The sequence below is a fragment of the Camellia sinensis genome, chromosome 14 (assembly GCF_055761805.1).
Source record: "Camellia sinensis isolate YWXY chromosome 14, ASM5576180v1, whole genome shotgun sequence".
Taxonomy (NCBI): Eukaryota; Viridiplantae; Streptophyta; class Magnoliopsida; order Ericales; family Theaceae; genus Camellia; species Camellia sinensis.
In genome coordinates this window covers 8327223-8341478 of record NC_138974.1, presented here as the reverse complement: position 1 = coordinate 8341478, position 14256 = coordinate 8327223, and the positions used below count along the sequence as shown (strand labels likewise).

The 14256-nt window shown below is 38.4% G+C and overlaps 1 protein-coding gene across 2 annotated transcripts in view; it reads left to right on the top strand.

Moving 5' to 3' along the window:
- LOC114278633 (callose synthase 3) overlaps positions 1–12908 on the top strand; it is a 120081-nt gene extending 107173 nt beyond the window's left edge. The window contains exons 37-42 of one of the 2 annotated variants that reach the window (XR_014351147.1): positions 5203–5289; positions 5418–5647; positions 5727–6524; positions 6623–6673; positions 11134–11319; positions 12385–12908. Coding sequence is in view for 1 of the 2 variants with exons in the window: in XM_082906605.1 (XP_082762731.1) it covers positions 5177–5289; positions 5418–5647; positions 5727–6524; positions 6623–6673; positions 11134–11319; positions 12385–12663 (1657 nt within the window). In the remaining variant the exon portion in view is untranslated. Of the gene's footprint in view, positions 1–5176; positions 5290–5417; positions 5648–5726; positions 6525–6622; positions 6674–11133; positions 11320–12384 lie in introns of both variants that reach the window. The other variant, XM_082906605.1, reaches the window with a different exon arrangement.
- The last annotated feature ends 1348 nt before the right edge of the window (positions 12909–14256 follow it).

The following is a 14256-nucleotide window of genomic DNA, read 5'->3' as shown; positions in this document are numbered from 1 at the left end:
ACTTCTACTCGCGCTACTTCCAGTGTTCGCCTAATGCCCATTTTGGACGAGGTTCAGGATGAGGTTGCTCTCCTCCCTCCTTCTCAACCTTCGCCTTCTCTCCTTCCCTCCCCTTCCCCCCAAATTATAGGTATACTACACACTCAGATGCACCCTACCACCTCTCCGATTTGTGGGTCAGGTAACTCTTCGCCTTTAGCTCTGTCTCCTCCACCTCCTCATAACCCACCTTTGGATCAACATTCTCTAAATTGTTGGGGTTATTTGAGTAGTATTAATCATCTAATTTCACAGTATCTCTCCTATGACAAGGTTTTCAATTCTTGTCATTCTTTCTTTGGCAAGCTTGAATCGGAGTCCATTCCTCGTTCTGTGTCCAAGACACTCTATAATCCCAAATGGGTTGAGGCTATGCAAACTGAGATGGCGGCCTTAGAACAGAATCACTTGGGATCTTGTACCTTTACCTACTGGGGAAAGTACTGTTGATTGCAAATGGGCGTTCACTATAAAATACCTTGTTGATGGCTCAATTGACTGTTACAAAGCCCGCCTAGTGGCCAAAGGTTTCACACAGATTCCTGGTAAGGATTTTGGCATCACTTTTGCTCTTGTCGCCAAGCTTACTTTTGTGCGTCTCTTTATATCTCTTGCAGCATCACATTCTTGGCCTCTTTATCAACTTGATGTCAAGAATGTGTTTCTTCATGGGGATCTCCTTGAGATGATTTTCATGGCTCCTCCACCCGGTTTTCAGGCTAAGGGAGAGTATTCGGGGAAAGTGTCGGTTATGCAAGTCTTTATATGGTCTGAAACAGTCTCCACGAGCATGGTTTGGTTGCTTCAGTTCTGTTATCATATCTATAGGCTTTGTTCAATGCCACTCAAATCATACTTGTTTCATTCGCCGTAATTTTGCGTGTTAGTGTATTGCCTTGTTAGTTTATGTGGATCATATTATTCTCACGGGCGATGACTCTGTCGGCATTCGTCAAGTAAAGAAAGACTTGGGCTAAACTTTTGATATTAAGGATCTAGGATGTCTCAAGTATTTTTTGGGAATTGAGGTGGCTCGCTCAAGGTAGGGGATCTCCTTATCTCAAAGGAAGTACATTCTTGACTTGCTTAAGGTTACAGGTATGTTAGGGTGTAAACCTACTTCTCCTCCTATGGATCCTAATGTCAAGCTCATGTCAGAGTCTGGTGCATTGCTAGATGACCTAGGCATGTATCAGTGCCTTGTTGGATGCCTCATTTATTTGACCAACACTTGACCTAACTTGACATTTGCAGTTAGTGTTGTGAGTCAGTTCATGCATGCACCTCGTAAATAGCACCTTGACACGGTTCATCACATTTTGAGTTATTTGAAGACTTCTCTTGGCTTAGGATTGTGCTTCACAACTAGTCTTCAATCTGGGCTCTCCTGTTTCACCAATGCTAACTATGTAGGGTCTAGAACTGATCAGCATTCCACTTCTGGCTTTTGTACTTTCTATGGTGGTCATCTTATATCATGGAAAAGTAAGAAGCAGACAGTTGTTTCTAGATCTTCTGTAGAGGCCGAGTATAGGGCTATGGCACATGGGACGTGAGATTCTTTGGCTTCGCTCTATTATGGCAGAATTAGGTTTTAAGGAGACGGTTCCTTCCTCTTTATTTTGTAATAACAAATTTGCCATTATGTTATCCTCTAATTTTGTGCTTCATGAGCGCATTAAGCATATCGAGGTTGACATACATTTCATTAGAGAGAAGGTTTGGACAAGCATTGTAAGTCAATCCTTTGTCTCTTCTTCTCAACAGTTAGCAAATATGCTCACAAAGTCTATGGAACCAATGTTGCTCCAGTCATCTATTGACAAGCTGCGTTTGTTGAATGTCTTTACACCAGCTTAAGGGTGAGTATTGGATATAGGAATCAAAATATTTTTATTTTTAGTAGATTGTATTGTTTATATTGTTTCCTAAATTGTATCATGAATATATTATATATATACTGTGAGAATATTAGGTTAGGCAGTGTTTCCTTTTTTGAGAGATTGTATGCATATATATGGCAGTGTTTCCTTCAATTTTGGGGTTAGGTTTACTATATAATCAGATTTATTGTTTGTATTATTACACAATTGAATATACCGAAAACTTTTAGAAATCTTACATAGTATCAGAGCTAGGTTCGAAACCCTAGCAACCATTGTCCAAGCTTCTCTGCTTCGTTGAGTTCTTTGGTTCAACTTTCTGAATACGTGCGACCTATTTGGTTCGAGATTGGGTTTGGTTCGTCTGGTCCTCTATTTGTGTCATTGTCTGATTCACATAGGTTATCCAGCCTGGTTCGTAACTCCTTTACGGTCGGCATCTCTGGTTCATCCGACATCTCTGGATCTCGCGATTTTTGGCTCTAGTTCATCGCCATCGTGGTTCGTCTTCGCTAGTTGAAAGGACATCCGTCTTGACCCCTCTTTGGTTCATGACCTTCAGTTGGAACTCCTTTCACTACTGGTCTTCTCTCTCCTTTGATTTCGTCGACTTCGGGTTCGTCAAGTGGTTCTCACGAGTGATCCTTGTTCGCTGATCCTCTGAGCACTAAAGTTCTTTCTTTCTTCTACTCTGGTATCGCGACCCATCGCGAGCTCTCTAGTTTAATCTGGTTTCAGAATTGCAACACTAGGCTGCTCTCTCTCTCTCTCTTGTTCGACTAGTTCGTCAGGTCATCTAGGTTGTCGGGTCATCTGATCTTGATTTGGTTACTTTGGTCTATTTTGGGTTTATTACACTTGAACCCCTGGTTTGGCTATTTTGTTTGATTACATTTGAACCCCTCAGTTTTCTGGTTACTATGAAGCTTCTGGCTTCTGATGAGTGTGCCTTCTGCCATTAGAGGGGCCATTGAAAGTATCATTGTCCCAAAAAGGGATGTATGTCTACTTTATGTGTGTCTGCCTAAATTTTTCAGCAATTTCCAATCCAGTTCTGCTCCTTTCCTCTGAGTACCATTCAGCCTCACACTAGTTCTACTGCATCTGCTCCAACTCTTGATCCTGACTTGGCTTCCTTGAGTGCTCAAATTAGTCAGTTTCAGCATATTCTGTCTACTTCTCAGCCCTCCCCGTCTGTTTCGGTTGTTTCCTCTCTTCATTCAGGTTTGCTTGGGTCTTCTTTAGATAGCTCTTCGTCTGTCTAGATTTTTGACTTTGTTGCCTCTCATCATATGACTCCCCATCTCTTCTTACTTCAAAATCGTAGGTATCTCTTTGTCTATCTGGGTTTTTGACTCTGATGCCTCTCATCATATGACTCCTCATCTCTTCTTACTTCAAAATTTACTCCTCCTCCCTTTCCGATTACTGTTAATGCCGCTAATGGGTCTGGTATGTCTGTTATATCTGTTGGGTCTGTCTTACCGTCTGCTATGTTTGTTGTCTCTATTCCATCTGTGCTTTATATTCCTCAGTTATTTGTCAGTTTATTATCTATCAGTCAACTTGATGCCTATGTTGATTCTGATTGGGCTGGTGATGTTACTGATCGCAAGTCCACGTCTGGTTTCTGTATGTTTCTTAGCGATTCCTTGATCTCTTGAAAAAGCAAGAAACAAACTGTTATTGCTCACTCTATTGCTGAAGCTGAGTACTGTGCTGTAGCTTATGCTACTGCTAAGATTGTTTGGCTTCGTTGTCTCCTATCTGATTTGGGTGTCCCTCAGTCTTTTCCGACCTCCCTCTATTGTGACAACCGTAGTGCCATTCAAATTACCCTGTCTTCCATGAGCAGACCAAGCACATTGAGATTGATTGTCACTTTGTTCGTCAGCATCTGCAGTCCGGCTCTATCTCGCTTCTTTTCGTCTCTTTGACTCTACAACTTGCTGACTTTTTTACCAAGACTCACACCACTGCTTAGTTTCAGTTCCTTCTTGGCAAACTCCAAGTGTTTTCTACTACAACACCTTGAGTTTGAGTAGGGATGTGAGAATATTAGGTTAGCCAGTGTTTCCTTTTCTGAGTGATTGTATAGGTATATATATATATGGCAGTGTTTTAGGTGTATATATATTGCAGTGTTTCCTTTAGGTTACGTTTATATATGTGGCAGTGTTTTAGGTGTATATATAGCAGTGTTTCCTTTAGTCTTGGGGTTAGGTTTACTATATAATCAGATATATTCTTTGTATTATTACACAATTGAATATACAGAAAACTTTCAGAAATCTTACATTTACGTGGCCTCTACCTCATTCATAGGTAAGCCAAAACACATTCTTTTCATTATATTGGACGTCGCTAAGAAATTGGTCAGGACACACTAATTCATCTTTGGAGGCGGAAGTAGGAAAGGAAGGAAGAGTATAGTAGGGAAGATGTTCAAGAAAGAAAACATGGCAAGAAACATATAGCCTGTGAGTCACAAGATCATAACACCGATACCCTTTCTGATGAACCCCATAACCTAAGAATGCACATAATACCGATCGCGCACTATGTTTTGTACACTCCGGCTGAGGAAGTAGGACAAAACCCAAACACATGAATGACAGAATAGCTGGGAATTTGGGCAAAAAATGCCTCAGCTTTTTCCTGTACTGTATATAGTTGTCTAACAGCTGTAATTCAGGACGTTCCATAAGAACCAGTTGATCCCAATACCCTGTCATCTCATTGTGGAATTCCTTAACAGATTTATCTCTTTGCAAAGTACTCTGAATGGACATCTCCAACTCGTATTGCTTAGCGTAATTAGATTCAAGATATAGAGTCTGCAGATAATTCCAAACTTTTTGTGCAATAAGAAATTTGGAAAAGTTCATAGCGATACTAGGCTCCACAGAATCGTGAAACCAGGTGAGGACTTAGGTGTTAAGAAAGATACCAAAAATATATAATACCAAAAAATAATGTATGTTTCACAGTGTAAATTGTAAAGTTTGCTAGGATCCTACCTATTTTGATCCTTCATTGACTTTCTATGTTTGTATAAAAACTCTATGATGTTCCCTCCTATGCCTAAAACTTCAGTATTTTCCTTTAGGGAAACCCCCTCATCATTGTTTCTTTTGTATGCATAAAGGTTTGTTGGTATTCAATGTGCTGAACTAAGGCTATTTTTCTTTAGGAAACCTGTATTTCTCTCATTTGATGCTCCACATTACTTATCTTGGTTTCTGCTCATTCAGGGTTCGGTTTCATTATGGTCATCCAGATGTTTTTGATAGGTTATTTCACCTTACAAGGGGAGGTGTTAGCAAAGCATCCAACACTATTAACTTAAGTGAGGATATATTCGCTGGTATGCCCATCCTCTCAAGTTCTCTAATTTTGTATTTCCAGTTTTTTCTTCTTCTCTTTTGGAGGTGGAGGGAAGGAGGTACTAATCTTGTCTTACCAAATAGCTCTTGTGATGGCACCTGAATGCAGGCTTCAATTCTACACTTCGTGAAGGAAATGTTACTCATCATGAATACATACAAGTTGGGAAAGGAAGAGATGTGGGCCTTAACCAGATTTCTCAATTTGAGGCAAAAATTGCTAATGGCAATGGAGAGCAGGCATTGAGTCGTGATCTATACAGGCTTGGACACCGTTTTGACTTTTTTCGAATGTTGTCATGTTACTTCACCACAGTTGGTTCCTATTTCAATACCTTGGTATGTTGCAATTATACTCTTTTCTTCACAGGTTTAAATTATCTTTGTTTTCTGAGCTTCTTCATATTTCTTCTTGCAGATTACTGTTCTCACTGTATATGTATTCCTTTACGGCCGCCTTTATCTTCTTCTTAGTGGGCTTGAGGAGGCGCTGAACAAACAACCAGCAATTCGAGACAATAAGCCTCTCCAAGTGGCTCTTGCTTCTCAATCATTTGTGCAAATTGGATTTTTGATGGCCTTGCCTATGTTGATGGAGATTGGATTAGAAAGGGGCTTCCGAACTGCACTAAGTGAATTCATACTAATGCAGCTACAACTGGCACCAGTATTTTTCACATTTACTCTTGGAACAAAGACCCACTATTTTGGAAGGACTTTACTCCATGGAGGAGCAAAATACAGGCGTACAGGTCGAGGGTTTGTGGTGTTTCATGCCAAATTTGCTGAGAACTATCGTCTCTACTCCCGTAGTCACTTTGTCAAGGGACTTGAGCTAATGATACTGCTAATTGTCTACCAAATTTTTGGTCAAACCTATAGAAGTGCAGTTGCTTATGTTTTGATCACAATATCAATGTGGATCATGGTGGGCACCTGGCTTTTTGCGCCCTTCCTCTTCAATCCTTCTGGTTTTGAGTGGCAAAAGATTGTGGATGATTGGACTGATTGGAATAAGTGGATAAGCAACCAAGGTGGTATTGGTGTACCCCCAGAAAAAAGTTGGGAATCTTGGTGGGGGCTGGAACAAGAACATCTTCGTCATTCTGGAAAGTCGGGTATAGCTGCCGAGATATTGTTAGCTTTACGATTTTTTATCTACCAATATGGGCTTGTTTATCACTTGACCATCACAAAGAGTACGAAAAGTTTTCTGGTATGTAAATTGCTGCTGATTTGTGATGCCTATGTTCTCTTTCAAAGTGATAACATCAGATAGATTTTTTATTGTAGCTGTGTGTCTATGGGTCACAGGTATATGGCATATCATGGCTGGCTATCCTTCTAATCTTGTTTGTGATGAAGGTAAGAGGCAAATTCCTCACAATTCTGCTATAAATGTTTTGGGAAAACAGGACTTAAGAAATTACATTCTCTATGGAATGAAGGTACCACATTTATTGTTATATTGGTAGAAGCAAGCTGTCAATATCAAACTCTTGTGAATTCCTTTTTAGGTGGTTGTGATTCACTTGTAAGTTTCATACAAAGTTGAAAGCAAAACATATGTTTGTATTGAAAAAAAAATAGCCAAAAATGAAGTACAACATAAATAGGAAAACAACCAAAACCTTAAAAGCCTAATTACAGATAATAGGACTAAACTACCCTTAATAAAACCCTAAAGCCTAATTACAAATAATAAAACTAAACTATCCTTAATGACTAAACTAAATAACAAGAACATAAACATAACATATTTCACACACACACCCCAAACTGAGGATGGGAGTGCAGAGAGCATCGAAAGTTTGTTAAGAAGAAAACAAAAGTGGGTAGTAGTGAGTCTTCGTAAAGCAATCGGCCAACTGGAGAGAGAAGGGAACAAAAGGAAGAGTTAAAGTGCCAACCTGAAGATACTACCGAACAAAATGACAAAGGAAGACAATAATAAGCATCGCAACAATTACCAAATGTAGCAAAGAGCACGTAACAAGGCAACCCAATGGGTGGAACGAAGAGCAGAGACAAATTGGCTGAGAATGTGGACAGTATAAGAGAGACATCCAGGCGAGTTGTTACAGTGAGGTAAACAAGACAACCGACCAACTCACAATACATAGTAGGATCCTAAAGAAGAACTCCATCGAAAGCAAAAAACTTAGCATGCAATTCAATAGGAGTATCCACAGTCTTGGCATTAGGAGATTGGTACGAGAAAGGTTATCACTAGCATATTTAGTCTAAAACAAAAGATATCGGCAACCTCAATACCAAGTAAATACCAAAAGGACCCCAAATCCTTTATCTCAAATTTCTAAAAACCTCATTGCTTAACCTCCTAAATAGTACTAGAGTTGGACCCAATGATGATCATATCATCCATATATAGGAGAAGAAGAACAAGACTAGCAGAAATATGATGAACAAAAAGTGCCGAATCATGTAGGCTTGGACAAAAACCAGTCTTGAGAACAACAGACTGAAACCACTCATGCCATGCCCATGTAGACTGCTTGAGACTATAGAGGGCATGGTGATTATGGCAAACAAGACTTAGAGGATGAGAAAGACCAGTTGGAGGTCACATATACACTTCCTCTACAAGATATCCATTAAGAAAAACATTCTTGACATCTAAATGAAACAAAGGCCATTGATAGGTAGTAGCAACAGAGATAAAAGTATGAAATCTTGGCAACGGGAGCAAAAGTCTCTTCGTAATCTATCTTATACTCTTGAGAAACCCCTCCTTTGCAACCAAACGGGCTTGGTAACATTCCAAAGAGCCATTAGAAAGAATCTTGACCTTGTAGACCCATTTGCAACCCACAAGATTCTTACCAGCAGGCAACGGAAGGTGCAGTAGAGTTAGAGGAATGGGAGCTTGACGATGCTTTGTGACGTTTGTAAACAAGGAGAGGAGTAGAAGAAGGATCTGGAGCACTAGTAGAAGGCAAAGTGGACACCTCAAGGTCAGAGACAAACTCATCTGGGGGTACATCGAGAGGCCATGGATCAATATGTGAACTAATTCATCCTTGGCAATGAGAGCAGGAGTGGAATGAATGGTGAAGGTAATTTCTCTAGAAAGATGACATGCCGAAACACACAAAGCTTTTTGGTCACAAGATCATAACAATAGTGACCCTTCTGATGAATACTATATTCCAAGAAAACACATAAGACATGATGAGAGCTAAGTTTAGAACAGTCCCATTGGGGAAGAAAAACAAAGCAAGTAGAATCAAATACACGAAGAAGAGAATAATTAGAAATCTCACCAAAGAGGCGCTCGTATAGAGAAGCACCAGAGAGAAGAAGGTCAGGCATGCGATTAAGAAGATAGGCAACGGTAAGTACAGATTCTCCCCAAAAGATGGAAGGGACGGACGAGGAGAGAATAATGGATCGAGCGGTGTGAAGGAGATGTCGAGGTTTTCTTTCAGCTCAACCATTCTATGCAAGAGTATCAGAACAAGAGGGTTGATTAATTGTACAATGTGTAGCTAAGAACTTAGCAAACTCAAAAAGGAAGAACTCACACCCAAATTAGAACGGAGAATTTTAATGGTGGTAGAGAAGTGGGTGTTGAGCATGGAGTGAAAATTATAGTGAGTCTTATAGAAATAAGATTTTTAGATCAGCTAGTAAACCCTATGTAAACCGGCTAAAGTCATCCACAAACTATACATAATACTGGGAACCACCCCTTGTAGCAATTGGCAAAGGTCCCCACAAATTGGTATGTACCAATTGAAAAAGGGCTGAAGAAATAAAACTACTTTTTGGAAAGGGGAGAGCAGACATCTTTGCAAACTTACACCCACTGCATTATGAAATGTCACTAATAGAGACTTACTTATATGACCAGATTTTACTAAAAGTTTCAAACGATCACTAGATAAATGCCCTAGTCGAGAATGCAAAAGGTAAAAAGGAAAGGACTGGTGATTTAAATAAAAAGATGACATAGCAGTTGAAGGAGATGTTAGAGGCAGATGAAAGTGCTCCAAAGACATAAAATTCACCAACTCTACGTCCAAACACAATTTGCCTCATTAGATGCCTGATCTTGCACTACACAATCAGAAGAAGAAAAGAGAACATCATAACCTGAATCAGATACTTGACTAATAGAGAAGAGACTTAGAGATAGTTGAGGAACATAAAGCATGAGGAAGGGACAAGAGAGAAGAGGAGATGGAACCAATCGAACTAACAGAGATAGGGGATCCATTAGCAGTAGCAATAGTAATGGGGAAGGAGGGAGAAACACAATTGCTAAGAAGAAACAAAACAGGAGTCATATGATGAGAACAACCAGAGTAAAAAATCCATGTGGTAGAGAGGATACCTGAGGTAAAAGAACTATGCAAACCTGACAAAGTGGTGGTCATAGCAGAAGCCTGAGAAGAAATGTTCAGATGGGAAGCCATGAATAGCAAAAAAGTCGGGGCAAACCAGTACCAAAAACTCAAACATTAACTCCCATTCGTAGCTCCAGTCTCAATCGAAGAACCGAGATAAATGACAAAATTGCAATCAAGAACAATTCATCAAGACTCCGAACAAGGGCTGCGAACTGCGATTGCCGAACTGAAGTAGGACTGAAGTTGCAAAGAACTAAAGCTGCGAACAACTGCTGCAATGATGCTACTGTGATGATGCTGCAAATTGTGAACTGTGCTTGACCACTGGTTTCCAGCATCAGAATGCTTAGTTGCTAGGGGGGCTTCCATTGGCCTTGCAAAGCAGTCGAAGTAGAACAACACAAAGAACCGAAGCAAATGAAAGTCACAAACTAACCACAGCTTGAGTCAAAACAAGGCAGCTCAAAACCAAGACAAATGGAGGGCACGAGCATGGCACAGGATGAGTCAAACAGGCCACAAACTGAATCAAGCCTGATTGCCAATAATAGGACTAAACTGCCCTTAATGAAACCCTATGGCCTTGTTTGATTAACAAGATTAATAATGAAATGATTAATAATCCCATGAATTAGTGTAGGATCAATTATCCAATTAAATTAGTGAGATAAACATTTATTATGTATTCATTTTATTTTTTTTCTTTCATACTTGAAATTATGATCCCCAACCCCTCTCAATATTAAAAATTTGCCAATTTTGTCAGATTAAATGTTTGTCATACATGTAATCCGGTTAATAAAATTTGCAATCAAACATAGGATTGTGAGTTCATGGACTAACAATTCCAATCTTATGCTATAATTCTACTAATCAAAAATGCCCTAAAAGCCTAATTATAGATAATAGGACTAAACTATCCGTAATGAAACCCTAAAAGCCTAAGTACTAATAATAACCATTAATGACTAAACTAAATAACAAGAACATAAACATATTTCATAGTAATATGAAGTCAAACAAGGCAATAATTTTGTGTGTGTGTGTGCGCGCGCGAGAGCGTGCTTCCCTTAATAATCTTCTTTTCTTTTTTCTTTTTTCTTTTTTTGGGTATGTTTATTTGACATTTCTATATAAAAGTCCTTGAAGGAAAGGAAAGAAAAGAAAATGAATTGAGTTTGTTTTCTATGCGATAGCTCATCTGTTAAACATGTACCTCCAGACAAAGTAACTGCTACTTTCCTGTTAGAATTTGAATGTTATTTGTGATATTATATATGACTTATTGGCTTAGAATTTGAGTATTGCAATATAAATCCAATTATAGAATATAAAGCAATTCTTTTTGAAGCCTGGGATTATTGCAATTTTCAGTGGACTAATCATGTCAATATAGCATTTCTGGCCACTTTTCCTCATTTGATTAGCTTCTTCTGTTTAATATTCCCTCAGACTGTTTCTGTTGCACGGCGAAAGTTCAGTGCAGATTTCCAGCTCATGTTTCGGCTAATCAAGGGATTGATCTTTCTTACGTTTGTCTCCATTCTCATTACTCTGATTGCACTCCCCCATATGACGATGCAAGATATTGTAGTGTGCATTCTTGCCTTCATGCCAACTGGTTGGGGTTTGCTTCTGGTCAGTGAAATATGTTGGTTTCATTTTGCAATTATTTATTTGTAGTTTTATATACTTTGTAACTATCATTAAATTTTATTTGTTTCAAACTTTGGCTTAGTTTAGCAAGTTCCAGAACTATCATGCTTCATCTTTAGGGTGCTGGACACATCCTTAGGCCAACCACAATTAGAAGATTTTGATTGCGTAAAACCATACTTCATATGATGACAGATCATAAGAAACCAATATTTAAGGCAAGGCACCTTGCCAAGTGGCTCTAGGGCAGGAGTTCCTTTTTTTTTTTTTTCTCTTCTTTTCACAATGCAAAGAAGCAGCATACTATTTGCTCCCGGTCCTGCATGGTGCAGGAGTCGATCTTCTATGGGACAAAATAAAAAAAAATAAAATACACCTATGGACCTATGGTTCCTAAAGTTTGTGTGTTGTGTCTATTTTAGTTCTCCAATTTTATCAATCTTGTTCATTTCATCCCTAAAGTTTTCAATTTAAGTCAAATTGGTCCAATTACAAACAATTATCAAAATCATTAACAAAATAATTACAAAATCCACCTATTCTGCCTAAAGAATGCTTATTGTGTCACTTTAGTTGCCAAAGTTTTCGTTTTGTCTATTTTGTCCCTCAATATTGTAAATCAATGATTCGTCTTCTTCATAGTGTTTAGGGACCAAAGTATCAAAATTAAAACTTTGGGAGCCATATTTACACGAAACTCATACTTTAAGGGACTACAGTGTATTTCATTATCATTTTGTTAACAATTTAATGGACAATTTGAAATTTGACTTAAACTTATAATTTTATGGATGAAATTAACAAAATTAAAACTTTAGGATCAAAGTGACAGAACGGAGCACCTATAAACCTGTTGATTTAGATCTTTTTTATGAAGTAATAATTTTTAAGTGGTGGAACCTAATTCTGTAAACTGATTTTAGCATTGTAATCTTACTTGCCGCTCATAATTTTGTCGATATACATAATATGCTTTGTTGGTTGTGTGAACTTTGTTTTTGTATATAAGCTTAGTTGATGTGCCTTTGTTCGTTCCCTTTGGTCCAGATTGCTCAAGCTTGCAAGCCTCTTGTACAACGAGCTGGGTTGTGGGGATCAATTCAAACGCTTGCCCGTGGCTATGAAATTGTGATGGGTTTGTTTCTTTTCACTCCAGTTGCATTTCTCGCCTGGTTTCCTTTTGTTTCAGAATTCCAAACCCGTATGCTGTTCAACCAAGCATTCAGCAGAGGTCTACAAATTTCTCGTATTCTTGGTGTTGGTGGCCATAGGCGTAATAAGCATAGGAAAGATCGCATGTCGTCTGCTACTAGTAACAAGGATTAATTTTAGTGCTGGCTGCGCAGCAATCTTAATGTTAAACGACCATCAGATTTCTTCATGGATATCCAATCCATCCTCCTATTTAGTCCTGTTTTGTAAGCTGCTTTTGTAATTAGTGTGTTATGTACAGCCTTTTTTGCTTGTTAGAATAGAGCTAATCTTGTCATGTATGCAACAATGCATATTATACAGTTCATTTGAAGTAAAATATCACTAGGAACTCAAGTATGAGAGTTTCTTTCAGTCCACCTATTTATATATTTAGTTATTTACTCTCTCTCTCTCTCTCTCTCTCTCTCTCTCTCTCACTTAGGAAAGAACATAACTTCATTAAGCAGGACCTATCAGTATCAGTCATAATAAAAGAAAGGTAAGGTAGGACAGCCCATACCCAAGTCCGGTAAGCAAGCAACAACATAGTTAACTTTGCCTCTACCTTTTTTTTTTTGCACCCCCACTTTTTACTAATTCTTATCCCTTACCCTATCCTTATCCTTCTAAATCTTAACCCTACACCACCGCCAAGCCACCACCTCCGACTATTGCTATCACCATGCCACTCTTTCTAGGAATCATTGGGAGACAGTAGTCCTTCAAGTTGTCATGGTGGAGTTTCTAAAGAGGCTTGCCAATGTTGAAAGGCTGAATGGGACCAATGGGACACATGCATTATGAATGAAGGTAAGGAATGAAGGTAGAATTGGGATTAAGATTGGTGCTTAAAGAAATGATTTTGTTAACATGTATCCTTAAGGCACATGTTGAGAAGTTTAAAAGAATTGTACATCTTGCATGAAAGTGAGTGTAATAAAGAGTACAATCTTTTTAAGTTTGTTTAGCATGTGTAAAAGACCCTTAAAGAAAAATAAATAAAAAGTAAAATATTTAGATTGGGCTCAAAGAGAAAAGATATGGACCATTAGTAGCACTCTTCAAAATAATTAAGGGTAGAATAAGATTATATAAATTTTTATAAATTATTTTTACTTATTGTTAATGTGTGTACATTTAGGGGTTAGTTGTCCTTTTTTAGTTATTTATAGTAGCTGTTAATTAGATTAGTTGTATTAGTTAATTGTAAATCTTTTCCTTTTTTGTATTGCCTTGTATAGCTATATATACCTCCATATTGGAGAAGAATAAAATAATCTGCTCTATTCCAGCATGGTATCAAAGCATTGATCCTAAAACTTTTCCTCTGTTTTTCCTCCAATGATTTTTACCCTAACATATTACCCGACCAATTCTGATCTGGTTTGAAAAGTTTGCCGTTGCCATTGTCGCTGGAAACTACTTTACTATCGCTGCTATGCAATCTTTCTGCCGATTATTGCTATTCTTCCCATTCACTCTCAACATGGGCGACAAAAAATTTATTGCTACCCCTTCTCCGACAACTATGATTGTGCAGTAGGACAACATGTCTCTAGAAATCACCCTAGACAAATTGGATGGCTCAAATTACTCCATGTGGTCTCAGAGTGTGGAGATGTATATCACAGGAAGAGGAAAAGTGCAGAATTTAACTAGGAAAAAAAAAAACTTAAAACCGATGAAACAAATGCTGCTTACTCTACTTGGTTGGAAGATAATGCC